We start from the raw sequence: 20,316 nt of genomic DNA on the forward strand, positions 1-20,316 counted from the left end.
GGGTTCCTCCCCAGCTTTTACAAAGTCAATCCTCCTTTTCGGGGTAAGATGGTACTGACCAGAGATTATTTAATAGATAACATAAATAATACACCTTACAACTACTGTTTTTACGTTACTGTGACGATTGGGTTTAGGGTTGGGCTAAGGGTAGATGTTAATAAAATACAATAAATGGGAAATTTCATAAATAATATAAATAATTCTTGTTAACATTCGGCTGCAACCATATTCGATCTAGCAACAACCACCAAAATGCAGTCATGTGACAAAATTGACATCATAGATGTTATTGAACGTATTTCCTAAACTGCTTGATTTTTGATTAACGTGCGGGAAAATGCCAATGGAAATCCTGCAAGTAAACAAACCGGCAGACGCAAAATGTCGCTGCTTACTATGGAGGGACGACTGTGCTGGCTTATTGTATCCCTGGTCATAGTATACTAAATAGTTTGTATACATCACTTTAGACAAACTATACATTTTGAGAATGAAGTGCGGCTGTGGCTGGAAAACAATGTTTTAATGCATCGCAAGTCACATCAGGAGGAGGCATAAGTTAATTTAGCTAAACTGTGACACGGTCACCATCTGGAAATATTACCAATGATCTATCAGGTAATGTCACCCCCCCCTGCCCCCATCTCTCTCTCGCTCTCTCTCTCTCCACTGCACATGACATTTGGACACGACTGTCGGAGTACGTCCCCTTGTGGCAGTTGCACAGAATTTTCAGTTTTGTTGTGCACCATGGGAAAGAAGCTGTCTCGCAATGTCAGAAATGGAGTGCAAAAGTAAGAGCCTTTATTCTCCGTGCATTCACCATGATTTAAATTAACGAATAAACTCATAGACCGCTAAAAATTTAGTAGGGAATGTGGAGACAACATAAAAAAATATTTTTATTACTCATTTATGAATAGAAAAAAAATTTTAATAGACTTTTTTCAGAGAAAAAAAATAACGAAAAAAACCCTGGAATAAAAAAAGAACACTGGAATACATCACGGCCGGTCGCATACGACCTAGTCGCAGGAGTTCTATTTCTATAACTTATATTTATATTTAATATAGTTAATATTTCAACATATCCGCAGCTCAAATCGAATCCGAATTTTCCCTACACAGAGATAAACGGAGCTCCACACAGTTCCTGGACTACTCTCCATTGAAAACGAGTGACTTCCGGTCTGTCCCTTGTCGTTTGCAGTCAAAGGCGGCTTTAGTCCAAAAAGCAGGTCTGTTTTAATTCGAATTATGTTCTCCGAACACAAATAAACCGCTCCAGGGTTTGATTGAAATCAGACTGAGACCACCTCTTCAAGGAGGTCTTGGTACACTTTTTTTTTTTTTTGTCTGCTTTTGGTGCATACTCGAGTGCGATTGCTACATTCACACCTGCCCAAACAAACCACACCAAGAGGGAAAAAAACTCTAGTGCAATTCAACCGAAATAAATAAGGCAGATGTGAAAACACCCTTAGACGTCTATTAGATTTTCACTGACTTTCCGCCTTGTTTTAGACAAGACGACTATGTTTAGACGTCTATTAGACATCTTATAAAAACAAAAAATGCTTGCTGGCTTGCTCGTTCTTCATTATTAATTGTGAAATAACGAAAATGTAGAAAATAATTAAATAGCCTAAATGATAGTTTCAAACACTATGAAGAGAAATCAGACATAACCCGACGCAAAAGTTGATAAAGCATATTCAAACTTTATTTGGACAAACCTCTTTTGAACGGCTGAAGTGACTTAAAATTTTCTAAAAGGAGTAAGCTCATTCAAATTGTGATAAAATGAACATATTATTAACAGAAAGTAATAATTTGATGCTTGCTAATATCTCTAAAATACATCTGCTTCAAGGAAGGTTTCATATATATATAAAAGACCATGTGCTTTTGTCAGACAAGCCTCTGTGTATTTCTGAGACTGGTCTAACGTTGACCAATGTTTGTTAAAAAAGTTCAACATATCATCATAAAACATGAAGAAGCACTGACAGAGATATGAAACTAATATCGAAAAATTAAAATTGATGGTCATGTGAATTCATAAACCGATACATTCATGCTTCAAAGGCTGAAATAAATGATTTCACATGTTTAAATACTGATATGAAAGCATTTCTTGTGTAAACCATGCTACATTTAATCATGGCAGTTTGTTGGTTCTATTTACAGGTCTTCCAAAAATCTAATCTGGTTCCTTTAAGATAAAATCTGAGCAATTATTTGGCAGAAATACAATACGATGATTTTCCTAATGACACAAATCATACCTCATTCTTATTTCGTGTGATTGTGTTTTCGTATAGCAGGTACAGTCATGGTTCAGATGGCACGGCGTGTTTTAAAAATTCAAGTGTGAAGAGTGTAAACGTACAAGCGAGAAAAAAAAAGACATTCCACAATGATGAAATGACAATAAAAAGAGTTCTAGCCCTATTTCCTACATGACCATGTCATCACGACTGATCACTGAATTAGTGACGAAATCCTCTCCGCTCGAAATGACACTGTTGATATTCCAGATCAGCGCAGAGCGGATGGTGAAGAGCGTGATGTGATATGGTTTTAGGCAATATGAGAATTATCTGTAAACCCTCGGGTTCATTCACAGTGTTGTAAAGCATTTGCATTAGGCTCAAGAGTAACTTTCATCTTGGCAATTCACACACACACACACACACACACACACACACACACTCTCTACAGCTGCTGATTCATTACGATAATAAACTTATGGTTGGAGAGTTCAGTTACAAATAAAAGCTGATTTAGCATCAAAGGACAAAGGCCTTACATGTAAAAATGCGGTAACACTTTATAATGACATATAAGTAAATCATAAACAATATACGAGTACATAATGCATGAACTTGGAGATGGTTCCAAAAATGACAATTCTGTCATTTACTTGTTTCAAACTCGATCGAGTTTTATTGTCTTCTGTTAAACTCAAAATAAGATATTCTGAAAAATGTTGGAAACTGGTAGCCATTTATCTCCATATCTTTTTTTACCCCATTTTCCACATGTCCTTTGAGACATTCTTCAAAATATCTTCTTTTGTGTTCAACAGAATAAGAAACACTTGAAGGATGGTTTGATGAGTAAATATCGAGTAAATATGTATATCTTTATATCTATATTCTCAAGTTTCCCACATTTTTTAAACATTCTTCAAAGTATCTTCTTTTGTCTTCAACAGAATAAGAAACACTTGAATGAAGGTTTGATGAGTAACTATTGAGTAAATTTGTATTTTTGGGTGAACTATCCCTTTAAGTGAATGTAAACTGAAATCATTAAAGGGATAGTTCACCCAAAGATGAATATTTTACACTATTTTACTCTCCCTCAAGTGTTTCCAAAACTTTATGAATATATTTCTTCTGTTGAACTCAAAATAAGATATTCTGAAAAAGGTTGGAAACCGGTAGCCATTTATCTCCATATCTTTTTTTACCCCATTTTCCACATGTCTTTTGAGACATTCTTCAAAATATCTTCTTTTGTGTTCAACAGAATAAGAAACACTTGAATGAAGGTTTGATGAGTAAATATCGAGTAAATATGTATATCTTTATATCTATATTCTCAAGTTTCCCACATTTTTTAAACATTCTTCAAAGTATCTTCTTTTGTCTTCAACAGAATAAGAAACACTTGAATGAAGGTTTGATGAGTAACTATTGAGTAAATTTGTATTTTTGGGTGAACTATCCCTTTAAGTTAATGTAAACTGAAATCATTAAAGGGATAGTACACCCAAAGATGAATATTTTACACACTGTTTTACTCTCCCTCAAGTGTTTCCAAAACTTTATGAATTTATTTCTCCAGTTGAACTCAAAAAAGAAAACATTTTGAAATAGCTGAAAACCTGTAACCATATACAGAAAGCATAATCTATGAAAGGCAATGGTTACAGGTTTCCATCTTTCGTCAAAACATCTTCTTTTGTGTTTAACAGAAGAAAGAAACTCAAACTGAGTAAATAAAGACAGAATTTTCAGTTTATGTTGAACTATCCCTTTAAATTTTGACTCACTGTTAGGCCTGGTAGCAGTTAAAGCTGAAGAATTTAAATCTTCAACACTGTGACGCTATTAATTATTCTCTTTGTTCTGACTAAACGACTTGTTTTACTTCATACTAAATCAATCAAGCAATGGCGTGATTTGTGGACGGAGTTATCGTTTTGTTCTGCTGGGTGGTGCCAGTGATAAAGAAATGACCTACTTCGACTTTAAATATAGGGTGAATTTGGGTAATCTGGGACACCTAAACTTCAGTGTGTTTACTTCTGTTCTAACAAAATTCAGTCAACAGGACTTTTATCATATATTTAGCATGGACTTCATGTGAGTGAAATCTCTTTCATTGGGGTAGACTTCATAGGGGGGTTCCACAGGGGGGTACAGGGCGCTTGTCAATCAGGAAGCTCTCATCAAAATTGGATGACAAGGTCAGTGACAGGATTCTGACCAGATTAATGTTAAGGACATAAACATGTCATAAATAAGACAATGTTCCTAATTGTTGTCAAATTATATTTGTGATCTATTCATGTAACAAAATACTTAAACACACACACACACTTTTAAAAAATTGGTAAAAATGTGTTTGGCATGCACATTTTATATTAATATCATATGTTAGGCACCTAGGGGTCTGAGAGTAACGTAATTTCGATTCTCTATATGTCCTGTACATGTGGCTGAATTGACAATAAAGCTGACTTTGACTTTGATAAATATGGCAAATATATACTTTTTCAGGCCAAATACATATGTCCCAGATTATGAAGTGACCTGTCGCAGATTATTAAATTCAGGCAGAATTTGTTTTTGACACAAAAATACTAATAGGTGTGGCATGGCTCTGTTTTCTTAGGTGGTTAGAAAACATCTTAGGGGTTTAAGAAAATCTAATATGTTGTTCTAATTAGTCTTTAGATTTATTGTAATTTATTTATTAGTATAAATAATTATTTATTGATTTTTTTATTGAATTATTTATTGATTATTTAATGATTTATTAGTCTTGTTAGATTTATTGTACATTAAAATAGTTGGAACTGTCAAATGTTAATTCATACATTTCAATCTGAGTGCACATGATTTACTGAAGTCTGAAGGGAGGTAGACTACAGGTGACTTTTCTGTTTCTTGCAGGAAACTGACACTTGGTGATGAATACATTATGAACTTAAATAAACATTGTAGAAATATATGATCCCTACGGAAAATATTACATGTTAGATTTTTATTTAATGCAAAAAAAAAAACTACTTAATGATTTGTGATTGTCAGCTACTTTTGATAAAAGCTTATTTAGCAAATATGAAAAAAACATTATTATAGAAATGTTATTTGATTACCAAGGAAAGATTAAAAAATCTATATAATTAAAAATATATAGATTAAAATCAGATCTTTGCAGTCAAGTAAAAAAGGTTTACTTACTGAGTAAATTATCACTTGATTATCTGATAAATGGAAACATTTACAATAAATTAAAATGAGTTGGCGATTTTAATAGCCTATAAATGTCTGTCTTCAGTTTAATTTACTTCTGTTTGCAATTTCTTTGTAACTAATTATGAAATTAACCATATGCAACGGAACATTTTCAGTGTTTATGTAAATTATCTCGTTATATCAATTTCCACCTGATTGCCATTGGATCTAATACACTAACTTTTAATTTGAGTGTGAAAGCTTGGAGCCAGTGTGCACCTGTAGTACCTCCCCTTGTCATTATAAAGTGTGACCGCGCTATTACAGACTGGTGTCAGCAGTCTCAACTTTTGGCACCGGTGGTTCAGTTATTGTATCTGGATGCGCGTCTCTGCAGAAGAAAACCGCTGGGTTTTTACAGGCCCACATGGCCACATCCCCCCCGTTGGCCGGGCTGGAGGAAGACAGGCGGCTGTTTGCGCCGTGCCGGCTCACGTACCGGTCCCGAATCCGGTCAGCCCGGCTTCGAACCGCGTCCCTGCGCTGCGTCTGCGTGGACAGATACGCGGCGATGTTTCTAGTCCTGTATCCCTCCTCTCTGCTCCTGCCCAACAGCATGGATATATTCGGGTTCCTTATGGCGTAAATCAAAGGATTAATGGCACCGTTTGCCCACGCCATCCAAATAGCCACGGTATCCATAGCAGGGGTAAAAGAGTAGTTTCCGAGCGCGGTGATGATGCCCATTAGGCAGTAGGGCCCCCAGCAGAAGATGCTGAACACGATCATGATGAGCACGGTGGTCGCGGTGCGCATCTCGCTGTAGAAGCGCAACAGGTGCGCGTAAGTGGTGACCGGCCGCACCCTGATCTCCGACAGCCGGACAGTTTTGCAGATGTTGTAGTGGCAGAAGCACATGAGGGCGAAGGGAAGCAGGTAACAGATTACTATTAAAGATATACTGTATGCGGTGCCCATCCTGGAGGTGCCAGAGTGGAACACGTACATGCAGTGATAAAACCCTTGTTTGTGCACCACCAAGCGCCCGGAGGTCTCCATAAACAGGTACCAGGGAAAGGAAAAGACCACGGCGGAGAACCAAACGGCCACCAGGAGCTGGATCGCTCGCCTGCGGCCGATTTTGGCTTGGGGTTGCCGGACGATTGCGTAATACCTGTCGAACGAGATGAGAGTCATGGTCAGTGTGGAGATAATGCCAAAACAGGTGTTGAAAAACCCATTGGCGATGCAGAAGGGCTCCCCAAACATCCACTTTCCATCCTTGCTGAAGAGCATCATGAAGGAGAAGGGTAAACAAAGAACCGCCGTGAGGAAGTCGGAGAGGGAGAGGGACATGATGAATGCATTTGTGACCGTTCTCAGTTGCCTGTGTTTGATTATGACCACCACAACCGCTGAATTACCCAGACTGGACAGTAAGAAGATGGCCAGGAGCAGCAGCGCCTGCGCGGCCACTGCGATGCCCTGGAGAACCGAGTTCCCCTCCGAACTCCTCACCGGGATGTCGCGGTGCACCTCCGTGTAGTTGCTGGCCTGAGTGCTCAGCATGTTTACCCCCGGTTTGGTGGTCACAATCTCTAGAATGAAGCCCGAACCCGACATGTTGTCCGCGGTTGTGTTGTTGATGATGCCGGGGAGATCCATTGGACACGGTGTGGGGTGGAGGAGAATTCATCCCTTGTCAGTTTCTCCCGTGCCCGTTTCACAGTAAAAATGAGTGTAAGCTTGGATGGTCCATATGTAGTCCTTTGATGCCATACAGTGTGTTTGGAGTAAAGAATGTTTCCCGTGCCCTCCCCCGTTACAGATGGGCTGTCGATGCTGCTCGCTTATTTTTATTGCTTGACGAAACGCGTTTACTCCTGCAGGGGGCGCTTGGAGGCCCACAGACAGCTTACGTTTTGTCATTCTGTATTTTTCCTTAATTTAGAGGCTTAATCTTCTTGTTGTGTGTTGTAATTGTGTTAATTAATATCGTAAATGCATATGGAAATCGACTATATGAGTGTCTCTTATTTGTAGAGTTTTCAATTGCGACTGTGATCGGTGCATTCTGACAAGTGGTAAGTAACAGGCACCTTTTGATAAGGAGCTATAGGCCTAGGCTAGACCATTTAAATGTGGTGATGTCATTGGCCCATGTCCTGCTTGTTGTCAAACTATTTCATAACTGTAACAAGAAGCAATTCAATGATAACTTTACGTTAAAACACCTGCCACAGGATTATTTATCAATATTTTTGGATTCTCAGAAGCTATGAAATTTAAATATGCTAAACAGGAAATACATTATTGTTATTGTTTACGTCCCTCAAAATGGTCTGTGAGATTTTTGGACAAAAATGTACAAACGTAGTTTGACTAGTAAATGTGAAAATGTGAAACATTGGGTTTACTTTGAGCCCACTTATACATTTAAATTTTATTTTCTGTGTAAAAACACTTCAAATATACACATTTTCATCATACCTTTCAGTTTTTTTATTAATAGCCTAGTATCTATCCAAAAATAATCTTGTAAACAGTGAAAAAACAGATGCTAGAGGTAGGCCTATATGAAATATTGGGCTTAACCTTTGTTTTGTACGATATTTCGTTATTTTTATTATTGATACAGAGCTAGTTTGGTCAGTTTGGCATGCTGTAACTAAATAATAATTGAGTTAATTCATTCATAGATGCATATGGAAATCGACTATATTTGTTATTTGTACAGTAATCAATGGCGACTGATCGGTGCATTCTGACAAGTGGTGAGAAATGTAACAGGCACCTTTTAATAGGCAGCCATAAGATATTGGGACCAAAATGTACAATGTATTGAATCAAATTTTCTGTTTGACTTGTAAGTCAGCACAAAAATTTGAAAAATTGGGTTCACTTTGAGCCCATGTATACGTTTAAAGTTTATTTATTTATTCTCTGTGTATAAATACATAAAATATACACATATATTTTAAATGCCTACTCTACCAAATGGTTGACCATAATAATGACTGTTAAAGTCATTTAAAGAATGAGAAATCAAACAAACATAATTCTGTTGCACTGCTATACTTGATTTTGGTTTTATTATAAATAAAACAAGAAAGTGTGTTAAATCTGAAATATTTTATGGCGTACTTTAAAAAAATAAAGATGATTTTGTTATAATGTTTTATTTTGATTATGTTTTAAAATAAATTGGTCTTACACTTCATATTTTTCATAGTATATATATATTAATCCCAGCATTTTTACCATAAAACCCACATATCAACCATTTCGTAGAGGTTGATATTTTATAAATTATGGGATGTATTGAACAAAAATGCAGTGTGTTAACTAACTAGCGACATTAACCCTTTAACAACCAGTTAAAGGGTCAATGTAGTCTAGAATCTTTTCAAAATAGTCTTGTGTGTAAACAGTGAAAAAAACAGATGCTAGAGGTGGGCCTATATGAAATATTGGCCTAAAATCTTTGTTTGTACGATATTTCTTTATTTTTATTATTGATACAGAACTAATTTGGCAGTTTGGCATGATTTAACCAATGGGCAAATAAAGAACACCACAGAAATGAGAATTTACTAGCATAACCTTATAGCAACTCTAGCCTATTTAAACTTCCACATGATCAATGAAAATGTTTCCATGTTTCAATTATCCATGGCATGTTGATTTCCTCGTCCAGTTCAAAAAAAAAAATCAACACCACACAAAACTTATGAAAATCTCGTCGTGAATCTCGTCGTCTAATCCGTCGTCTAACAGACGGATGTGACTCAGCCGTTCAGTAGCCACATGCAAAATACTTTTAATTTTTACTACTACCATGGTAAAGTTTTAATAGCCAGCGAATGTTTACATGTTTGTCTAATAAGTTGCATTTCACCGCCGTCCGCCCACAGTTTCACTCGATTTTATTGTCGCGGCCGCTCTACCTGCTTGTTTTATTTCTGTGATACAGATGCAGGCCCTGCCCCTCCCCGTGACGTTTGAAGCCGTTGCCATGACACCGGTCCTCATTTTTTTCCAGCTGAATTACGCACTTTCTTATGAAGATTGGTTTCATTTGTTGTAGTTTGTACGCACGCAGCCGCTGATTCATAGCTGCAGACGGTGCCCTTAACGCACAATTATCTATCTATCTATCTATCTATCTATCTATCTATCTATCTATCTATCTATCTATCTATCTGTCTGTCTGTCTGTCTGTCTGTCTGTCTGTCTGTCTGTCTGTCTGTCTGTCTGTCTGTCTATTCAAACAAAGCCCTTCTAAAGAATCTTGGAGGTGTATTGAAAAATGCCCCTAAAATTTACTGAACATTCAATATAAAATGTAACTAAATAATAAATTAAATAAAATTAAATTCTATTACAGTTATACATTAGACGTACATATTCTCTCTATTAAATTCATATGACACTGTAAAAAAATAAGCAGTTTTTAAACTATTAATTATTTAGTAACTAGGTCCACAGTTTTTTATGTTCTCTTAATTTCTCTCTTCAATATTTATTTATTACATATTCACGCACATACACTATGGCCAATTTAGTCCGTTTAATTCACCATAGCGCATGTCTTTGGACGGTGGGGGAAACCGGAGCACCCGCAGGAAATCCACGCCAACACGAGGAGAACATGCAAACTCCTCACAGAAATGCCAACTGACCCATTTGGGACTCGAACCAGCGACCTTCTTGACGACGACGACTCTCTATCACCAGAGATGTTACCTCTCTGTTACCACTCTATTCAACAGAGACCAAAATAACACATTTTGATTAACATCAAGCAATTGATAATGCGGGAAACATCAGAGATTTTCATATAATTGCACATAATCTTTTGCATGGACGTACGTAAGCGTTTGCAACTTGTTGAGAGCAATGAGAAACGGCTTCTCTGATCTGAAGACTGAACAGGGAGTTTTGAGCATTTCAATTCTCTGAGAAATGGACCAAAGACCAAAAAACGGTAATATATTACTGAAACTAATATAAAAACTGAATAAATATGCTATATATTTGCAATAATTGTTGCACGTAACAATTATTTAAGTAAATAATTCAATCAAAACAAAATCTGTGGAAATCTGCAGATTCAGTGTGTGCCAAACGGTAGCAAATTACTGAATTATTGCACGTGTCCAAACTCGTTTGGGTGTGTGGATTACTAACTGACTGATGTAAATAGAGGCCCTTACCCAATAAGAAAAGGCTGTAGGCAGCAGTAGCCAACGTACATTGGTAAAATTGCACAGAATGTGCTATTTAGAGGGTATTTCAGAAAATATTATTCAAAATATTACTGGACATTTCAGACGCGTTCTTGTACACCAGTGCGCGGCGCTGTGTAACAGTTGACTTTTGGCAACACCTCTCACATTACGCGAAGAAGACGGAGACGTTCTTCCGGTTTCTGTTACGTCGTTTCGGTCATTACAGTTTAAAATCAACTAATCAAATAAACTGGGCGATTGCTCGGTTTGTAATGCTGCTTACGAAATGGGTATGTTAAATCAGCCAATATTAATTAAGTACTGACATCTTATTAGAATGCTATTCAGCGTTGGCTTCTTGTTGTCAATCACGTCGCTATAGTTTGCTGCCATAACATTTTAATAAGATGCCGTTATTGTGTTGTTGTTGTTGTTGTTGTTGTTGTTGTTGTTGTTGTTGTCGTCGTCATTGTCATTATTTGATAGTGTTTTTTTCTGCGTGTAATGCAGCTGTGGCAATGAGCTCCACTTGTCCTGGGCTTTACTGTGGAAGAACCAGCACTAATGATACTACTGATATGTGGGGAGAATGTGGGGTAAGTTTCTCATTTTACATCAGTCTTTTGTTGTAAAACACACATACTTTATATTACAATGTGCACAAATTCAATAATTCGTATGAATAACACCGTTGAACAGTCAATAAGCGCAGTTGTCTTGTCTACACAGTTGGTTATTCACACATTCGTTCAGTGACAACATGTGACATGCTCCCTATATTGTTTACTATTGTAATTTGACTATTCGAACTGAAATCACATGTAAATATGACTTCAAAACAACATCAGCACCACTTAATTGACTGTAAGCAGTGTTGGGGAAATTTTAAAAACGCTTAACATGATAAAAAACGTGGCTTAATGTACTTGCATATCAACCAGAAAAACACAAATTTCTGTCAAAGGTTTCTTGTAATAAACCTTAAGTGAAGTTTATTTCTAAACAAATTTCGAGAGTATCACGTGCTTATGATTGTTCTCAGCTGTTCCAGCATCAGCTCATGATCGATTATCCAATCAGATGATTCCTAATTCACTATAAATAACCAGATTTCTTATCTCAATATCTTCGTCTTGAAGTTTCGTCTGGTTTCCTCCCACAGTCCAAATAACATGCACCCTAAGTAAATTGAACACACTAAATTGATACCATAGTCAAGCAAGTTTAATATTATTATTTTTTTTTTATCAAATTTTTTTTTACCGCTGGCAACCATGTTTATACCTTTGATTTTATACTGTTAATATACTTTTGTCTCATATTTATTTATTTTTTTTAATTGTTGTGAGATGTATATGTTGGTACTAAGTTTGTACATATTTCGTAATAAAAAAAGTTACACTTGTTAACATGAAAGATAACGTTACTTCTAAAACTTGTATTAAACATTTTTCAACATTGACAAAAACAACGATCGATTTCAATAATGTATTATTAAGTGTTGTTTAATTGAACTGAGCTTACCTTTTTTTAGAGGTCATGAAGTACTTATTTAAAATAGGTTAATACTTAGTAGTATGTGATTTAGTGAATCACTGTTAATTCCATTTTCTGATAATATTTTACAGTAAGGTTCAATTTGTTTACCATAAATGAAATAAACAAAAATGCTTTTGAAGTAGTGATTAATCTTAAGATTAATTACAACATTTACTAATTCATTAATCAAGTGCTGTATTTGTATAATTTGGGAATGTTTTATGAACATGAACTAACAGTTAAACACTAAACATTTGTATTTTTATTGTTTTATGTATTTTATGTTATTAAAGATGAATAATTTAGAACCATAACATTACAACTAATGTAACAACAACAAATAACTGCACAACATCTGCATATCAATAACAAATGTATTGTTAGTTAATGTGTTAAATGATGTTAACTAGTGGGTCATATTTAAAGTTTATAACTTTTCCTGGTCATTCAAGAGCAGTTTTGATTGTGCTGATAGATGTGATTGCACAGGGGATGAGATTTACTTTGTTTTGAAGTCATTTTATCATTTTCATTATGAAGGTTTGTCCTCGGGGCGAGAGGACGAACTTGGAGAAGTTCTGTATGAAATGCACTGGATCTCCTGATCTCTATGACTGGCTGTACCTGGGCTTCATGGCGATGCTGCCTCTGGTCCTGCACTGGTTCTTTATCGAGTGGTATTCTGGGAAAAAGAGGTAATAAGCTGTATTTATGGTGGTAAACTGGAAAACAATATACACTCACTTTTGCCTTCAGAGCTACATTTTCATAGGATTTTGATAGGATACCAAAAACATTCTGTATGGATTTTAAATTATTCTTTGTAAATCAGTTATTAAATACTAATATAATACTATACAATACTAATCTGTCCAGCACCAATAACCATGACATTTTCAGAGTCTAATTTTTTCTGATGCTTGGTTTAAACTTCAGCAGATCATCTTGACCACATCTACATGCTTAAATGGATCAAGTGCAATGTGATTTGCTGAATAGATATTTGAGTAAACAAGCAAGTGTACCTAATAAAGGGACTGCAGGCGAATAGAGTAAAAAAAAAAGTTCTAAATTTATCACTATATTTCCTCTGTTGATTGGTTTCTTTAAGAACTGAAAACATGTTTGTTTTACATAACAGTTTATTAAAATGTTATGTTTAAATATGCAAATGAAGCATTACTTAATTGATGAAATATGTGCTTATTTGCATTAGGGTTGGGCAATGTCGTCCAATTTGGCATCGTACGATGTCTAATGTGAAACATCACGATGGACAAAAGCATCGTCGTAGTATGCAGCGGTGAATTAATTATTAATGAATTAATTCATGACAAATTAATTATTTGTAGCCTACTGTTTCAATACCTGACCCACATGGTCTTTGTTTTACCCATAACCAAATCATAAATAAATAATAATAATATAATAAAGTTACACAAATGACCACCTGTCAATCACTTTTTCCGCAAGACTCTGGCATAAATAGGCAGAGTGATCTGTGTCGTTATAATGGCGTCGACAAACTTGTTTGGTTAAAAATGTGCACAATGAACCGCAACCAACCAACAGTATCTGAGGTTTTCACTTAAATGATTAAGTGCAAGTGTGAAAGCGAAAGATTGAAGAAGTGTACTGACGCTGTGATGCGTTACCTGATAATTCAAAAGACGAAAAGTTGTTGAATAGAGACAAGATTAATTAAATATCATGTTTAACAACTATAGTGAGACGCGATCCAGCGGTACGTCCTTGATAAACTGTCCGACGTGCACTGCTCTCTGGGATATTGTGCTCTAAGCACCTGCTGACTGCTGGTGCTCAGACGTGCCATACGCTGCAGCGCTTGAAAGTGTGTGTGTGTGTGTGGTCACGTGATGTGCGTTTTCAGCAGTATAGTGTGGAAGGAGGGCTGTTCAGAAATGCTAGATGAAACGCCAGTGTGGACGTGGATCGTTTTCGTTCTAAAATGCTATTTTAAAACCAAGACGTATTCGTGTAAATGGGGTCTAAGTGTGTATCTTAGGATCGTGTCTATCAATCCAACCCTAATTTGCATATTTTTTAAGCTTAAAAATAGGATTAAGTACAATTTTATTTCTTGACACTTTGTTTTCAAATGTTTTTTCAATATAAATATCTCTTTTTTTATATTTATGTTTAAATATTAACACAGATTCTCATATAAACAACTGTGGTACTGATATCTTGTATCAATGTATACATAAGTTCTTGTTATACATTCAGTTGCATATGCAAGAGCAAAAACAGAACTAAAAGAATATTATAAACCAAGATTAAAAAGACAAAGGCTAGTCATGGAGCATCCTTAAAGTTCCAGAAAGTGGACCATATCCACATAAACAGTTCAGATCTCTGATGCAAATTAAGAGTCAGTTTTTCCAGTGGCAGAAGAGTTGTTGCCTGGCTCAACCATGTATTAACAATATTAATGAGGGTACCTGAGCAGTTGACCATAATAAAAGTATACATTTTTGGGCCAAGGATGAACAAAAATACAAAAAATCAGCACCTGTTTTTTTTACTTCAATTTCTGTTTGACGAAGAGAAGATTTTTCAACACATTTCTAAACATAATAGTTTTAATAACTCATTTCTAATAACTAATTTATTTTATCTTTGTCATGATGACGGTAAATAATATTCTATACAGCTTAAAGTGACATTTAAAGCCTTAACTAGATTAATTAGGTTAACTAGGCAGGTTGGAGTAACTAGGCAAGTTATTGTATATTGATAGTTTGTTCTGTAGACTATTAAAAAAAATAAAAGCTTATAGGGGCTAATAATAATTGACCATAAAATGTTTTTTTTTACTGCTTTTATTCTAGCCGAAATAAAACAAATAAAAATTTCTCCAGAAGAAAAAATATTATCAGACATACTGTGAAAATTTCCTCGCTCTGTTAAACATAATTTGGAAAATATTTAAAAAAGAAAAAAAAATGAAAAGGGGGGCTAATAATTCTGACTTCAAGTGTATATAATCAGAGAAATTATTTATGAACATGTCTCTTTGTAAAAACAGTATGAAAAATGAATGTATAAAATGGTTTGTCAGTGCTGCTGAAGTGAAGATTTATTAACTTGGGGTTAATTAAGATTTATGGAAGTGAAGATTTATGAAGATTTAAGAATTATTGTGATTTTTAAATAGGTATTGTAATTGAAATCTGCACACACAGATTAATAAAGTGAGATAGAAGTGTATTTTGCATGTTTCTGTTTTATTATTCTGAAAACCAAATCCCAAATTTACAGGTGGAATAGTCTTTCAGTTAAAGTGGCCAGTGGCGGTGACTATTATTGAGGAAGTGCTGTTGTGTAGATGGAATTTTCTAATACTCTGCCAAAACCATTGACAGTGAATCTGTAGAGTGAGCTATTCAGATTAACCCGTTGTTTCTTAATGTCATCAACAGCTCAAGTGCCCTTTTCCAGCATATTACGGCCCTGTTTGAATGCACAGTTGCTGCTGTAGTGACTCTGCTGCTCAATGATCCTGTCGGCCAGCTGTATATTCGTTCCTGTGAGGTGAAGATGCTTTCAGACTGGTACACCATGCTGTATAACCCCAGCCCCGACTACGTCACCACGCTGCACTGTACACAGGAGGCTGTGTTCCCTCTGTGAGTGGCTTTTATAGTGATATATTTATATGATTTGAGGCAACAGTTATATCTGTTGGTTTCTAGGCTTTACGCTATTGACACATTGTTACATTATTTGACACATTGAGGAGGAGAGAGGTCCTTAGATATCACGATTATCTTTATAATGATAAAAAATTGTGGTTATGTGTATATGAAATTACGAATAACATATGTAGCAGGGCATTAAATTACTGTTTATTTTTTTGCATTTTAACTTTATAAACTATAAAATCATGGGTCTCCCCACTGTTTGTGTTTCATTTTGTGAGCCAACTGGCAGTGTTTCGCTCCCCTGTTTTTTCCCTGCTCTGGCAGCCATGCCCACTCCTCCCTCTGCTCACAGCGCTCCATGCCCATTTCTGGCCACTTTTTGAAAAATTTCTGAGGTAGACTTGAACCGAAAGAGGGAGGTTTCATGGCCCTTTTAAGGAGCCATGCGTCAAACAAAAAAAAAGTGATTTTTTAAAAATGTATTTATTTATTTTTTTAAACTATATTTTAATTTATTATTACACTGCTATACACTTTTTCTTTTCAAAGGGTTAAAGTTATTTTAAAAAGTCTGTTAAAATAAAATTTGAAAGAAATGTTGAAAGAAATCCACTATTTCTCTTACTTTTGTGCTATTTAGAAGCCATGTGCACCCACTGACAAGACTCTCTCTCTCTCTCTCTCTCTCTCTCTCTCTCTCTCTCTCTCTCTCTCTCTCTCTCTCTCTCTCTCTCTCTCTGTCTCTCTCTCTCTCTCTCTCTCTCGGTTTATTGGCATGACATTTTTTTTTACAGTATTGCCAAAGCATTTTAGATATAAAAAGTATGTAATCTATGAGAAATAAATAACAGAAAAAAGAAATAAAAATAGACATTGTTGCTAAAAATTATAATAATTACAAAAAAAAAAAAGTAGATTATTTAAATAAGGCAAATTAGTCGATTAACCATTTCTAATGGCGCTCAAATATTTTGCAGACAGTATATTTTGTTCTCTTCGAGTATATATTGAAGTTTATAGGAGTTGTTTATTAAATGATTAATCATTTAATGTTTCTCTTGCGGTTAAGTGTGCGCAGTCAGCTGCGAAAAGTTAATGCAGAAACGCATACAAATAACGACAACTTTAGAAAGCGGAAGTAAAACCTGAATCTCTGACATTTTAGGAGATTCAGAAACTATGGTCCGATGCATTTTAGCACAAAAGGCGCATCTCTGGGTCTGCAGAGCACGTGAGAATGTGTGTGTTGATGGTTCTCATGCACACAGTAGGAAACGTGCAGAGCGAGAGAATATTTTCCACTGGTTAACCGATCGCAAATGTTTGGCTTTCTTTGGGTGATACAAAAAGTGTAAAAGGATGATAATAAAAGTATTATTCATGTGTCATCAATGGACTTGGGCGGGCCGCCCAGGTATATAAATGGCCGCCCCAAGTATATTTGGTGATGACACATGAATAATAAAGTCTATGTGTGGGAAGCACTGAGTTTTTTATTGTTTTAAAACGCATTAATCAAACATGAATTAAATAAACATTTATAAAATTGCCTTTTATTTATACATTTAAAAGTTATTTTTAAATGCATTGTTTTATTGCTATATTAAATGACATTTAAAAACACACTTTAAATAAACACATTTAAATACGTCTTTATTTGTCCATTATTTGCTCATTTAATTTGTGATTTATTTATATACATTTTTATGCTTCAATTATTAAATTGATAATTTGATTCTTCATTTTATTTCTAACTGGCACTCTTGGTCCTCCATACTATTCAATCTACCTCAGAATAAAAAAAAGTTTATTTGCTTTTGTTTTGTTTAAAAGCAATATGTTTAAAGAAGTTGTGGGTGACACAGTGGCACAGTGGGTTGCACTGTCACCTCACAGCAAGAAGGTTGCTGGTTTGAGTTGCTGTGAATATAGCAGGTATAGGTGAATTAATAAGCTAAATTGTCTGTAATGTATGTGTGAATGCAAGGGTGTATGGGTGTTTCCCAGTGCTGGGTTGTGGCTGGATGGGACTAAGCCGAAAAGAAAATGAATGAATGAATGAAGAAGTTGTGGTTTACTGTGAATTTACCCTTTTTATGTATTATAAATATATTGTAAGCCACAGCTTCTTTGGTGCTTATTGCTATAATATACTGCTCCTTACCTTAAACAGAGACAAGTTAGAACTAATATTTTTATTACAATATTTTAAGACTTATGAAACAAAAATACAGTTCCTTAAATCCTATAATTTGGTCTTATTACCAAATTATCTTATCTTGAACTTGATTTGTGACATGATGTTTTTTTTTCCAGATACACCATCGTGTTGATCTACTACGCTTTCTGTCTGGTGTTCATGATGCTTCTACGGCCACTTCTGGTTAAAAAGATAGCATGTGGTTTAGGCAAGACAGATCGTTTTAAGAGCATCTACGCAGCGCTGTACTTCTTTCCCATCCTTACTGTCCTGCAGGCAGTTGGAGGAGGACTGCTGTGTAAGTAAAAAAAAAAAACTCTTTTACATAAATGAAACAGTTAGGGATTGAAAAAAAAACAAATAAAAACTATAGTATTACTCACATTTTAAATGATCTTAACTTCAAATTTGAGAAATCTTATTTTTTTTTTATTAGTTTTGTTTTCAATGTCTATTTTTTCCAGTTATGTTTTAGTTATTTTAATCTTAACTTAAATTTGAGTAATATTGCAGGTTTTTTATTTAATTTTTTCAATGTTAAATGTTTCCATTTATGTTTTAGTTATTTAACTTCAAATTTGAGTAATTTATGTTTTATTTGTTTTATCAAGGTCTAATTTAAACAAATGGAAAAATTATTTTTAATTTTAACTTAAAATGTGAGTAATATTTATTTATTTATTTTTTCGTTTTGTTTCAGTGTCTTTTTTTATTTATGGTTTAGTTGTTTTATAACTTCAAATTTGAGAAATATAATTTTTTTAATGACTTTTTTTCCATTTATGTTTTAGTTATTTTTAATCTTAACTTCAGATTTAAGTAATATAACAGTTTTTTTTCAATGTCTAATTTATGTTTTAGTTATTTTAAGGGTGCTTTCACACTTGGTTCAATTGCCTGGACCAAACCCAAGTTAGATTGTCCCCCACCTTGCCACCTTTTCAGCTGGTTTGTGTCTTTTTTCCTTCTGAACCCTGGTACGATTGCGTCATCAAGCTGTTGTTGTGTGTACAGCTGTTATAGGTGGTGGCCACGGAAGCGACGGCACCAAAATGGAAAGACATATGCACATCACGGATATTCGGCTTTCACTGAATCTTTTGGTTTTGGTTACACAGAGAGAGCCACTTGCGTCTATCTGCTGCAAAAATATTAAAAACGTTCAGAACATAACGTGATGTCTGCAGAAGTCGTTTTTAGAGCAGACAAGCATACATTATCACTGTTTGCACTGGGTCAGTCCCACTTGTCACCAAGGAAGGTGATACATAGATAAACACGCACGAATGAACGTTATCAAAACTAAAGTTTGTTGTACTGTTGGCGGTTCACTTCTGTTATTTGGTACAATTGCATTCATATCAGAAGTGAACCAGACCAGAGTTCGCAGATGAAGACAGAGTTCGAAGACACTGTTCACACTAGCTAAACATATTGAACTCTGATGTCAAAATAACCTGGGTGCGGACCAAAAGTGCTAGTGTGAAAGCACCCTAATACACTTGCATTAACTAAATGACAAAAATAAATGCTTTAAAGGTTTTTATGTTATTTCACTCGAAGCTTATTTTCATTCAAGTAACAAAAATGGATGGGTTTTGTATGTTGAAGGTTAATGGGGCTGTCTGTTCAATCTTTTCAGCAGAAAAATGTCTATATTTTTATGTGTTTTGACTGTTCATTTACACAATAGCCACATTATTGTGCATTTGAAAATGCAGTTTTTTGAAAACAGTGCTGTTATTTTGTGTGTGTTAATTACAAAAATATGATTTTGTGAAATGATAGCATCAAACATATCCATATGTGCATAGCCTTAGTTTTAGCTAATACCATTGTATGTATATTTCCCTTTTGTTTATTTCACCAGACTATGCATTTCCGTACATTATTTTGGTCTTATCCTTGGTCACGTTGGCAGTTTACATGTCAGCTTCAGAGATACAGGTAAATACTTTCCTTTTCTTTAAATGTTATTCTGCTTTTGATTTTAAATTCAATGCTAATTGTATTAAGACGGTTTGTGATTTATCTCCCACAGTCTTTCAAAAACCTTGTGGCCAAGAAGAAACGGCTTGTCGTTCTCTTCAGCCATTGGCTTCTCCATGCGTATGGTATTATTTCTATATCCCGACTGGATAAACTAGGCCAGGATTTGCCTCTGTTGGCTCTGGTGCCTGGACCCGCTCTCTTCTACCTGCTGA

At 35.2% G+C, this 20,316-nt stretch overlaps 2 protein-coding genes across 2 annotated transcripts in view; one reads left to right on the forward strand and one right to left on the reverse strand.

Annotated features, from left to right (window-relative positions):
* Nucleotides 1–5,551: 5,551 nt before the first annotated feature.
* On the reverse strand, nt 5,552–7,323 carry LOC130244787 (G-protein coupled receptor 135). Its single transcript, XM_056477323.1, has one exon. It carries the CDS (start codon nt 7,140–7,142, stop codon nt 5,799–5,801), a length of 1,344 nt encoding a protein of 447 aa, XP_056333298.1. The 5' UTR covers nt 7,143–7,323; the 3' UTR covers nt 5,552–5,798.
* Nucleotides 7,324–10,885: 3,562 nt separating this feature from the next.
* The window catches only part of jkamp (jnk1/mapk8 associated membrane protein), a 9,580-nt gene continuing 149 nt past the window's right edge, over nt 10,886–20,316 (forward strand). Inside the window, 7 exon segments of the mRNA XM_056477623.1 lie at nt 10,886–10,998; nt 11,219–11,304; nt 12,788–12,942; nt 15,691–15,897; nt 18,229–18,410; nt 19,983–20,059; nt 20,154–20,316. The exon segment at nt 20,154–20,316 is cut by the window's right edge and continues 3 nt beyond it. Of these exon segments, the coding sequence (XP_056333598.1) occupies nt 10,995–10,998; nt 11,219–11,304; nt 12,788–12,942; nt 15,691–15,897; nt 18,229–18,410; nt 19,983–20,059; nt 20,154–20,316 (874 nt within the window). The 5' untranslated portion in view covers nt 10,886–10,994.

This window comes from Danio aesculapii, chromosome 17 (genome assembly GCF_903798145.1).
Source record: "Danio aesculapii chromosome 17, fDanAes4.1, whole genome shotgun sequence".
NCBI lineage: Eukaryota > Metazoa > Chordata > Actinopteri > Cypriniformes > Danionidae > Danio > Danio aesculapii.

What these genes read in the sequence shown, in the direction of transcription:
- LOC130244787 (XM_056477323.1), bottom strand. Translation starts at nt 7,142, where the DNA reads ATGGATCTCCCCGGCATCATCAACAACACAACCGCGGACAACATGTCG.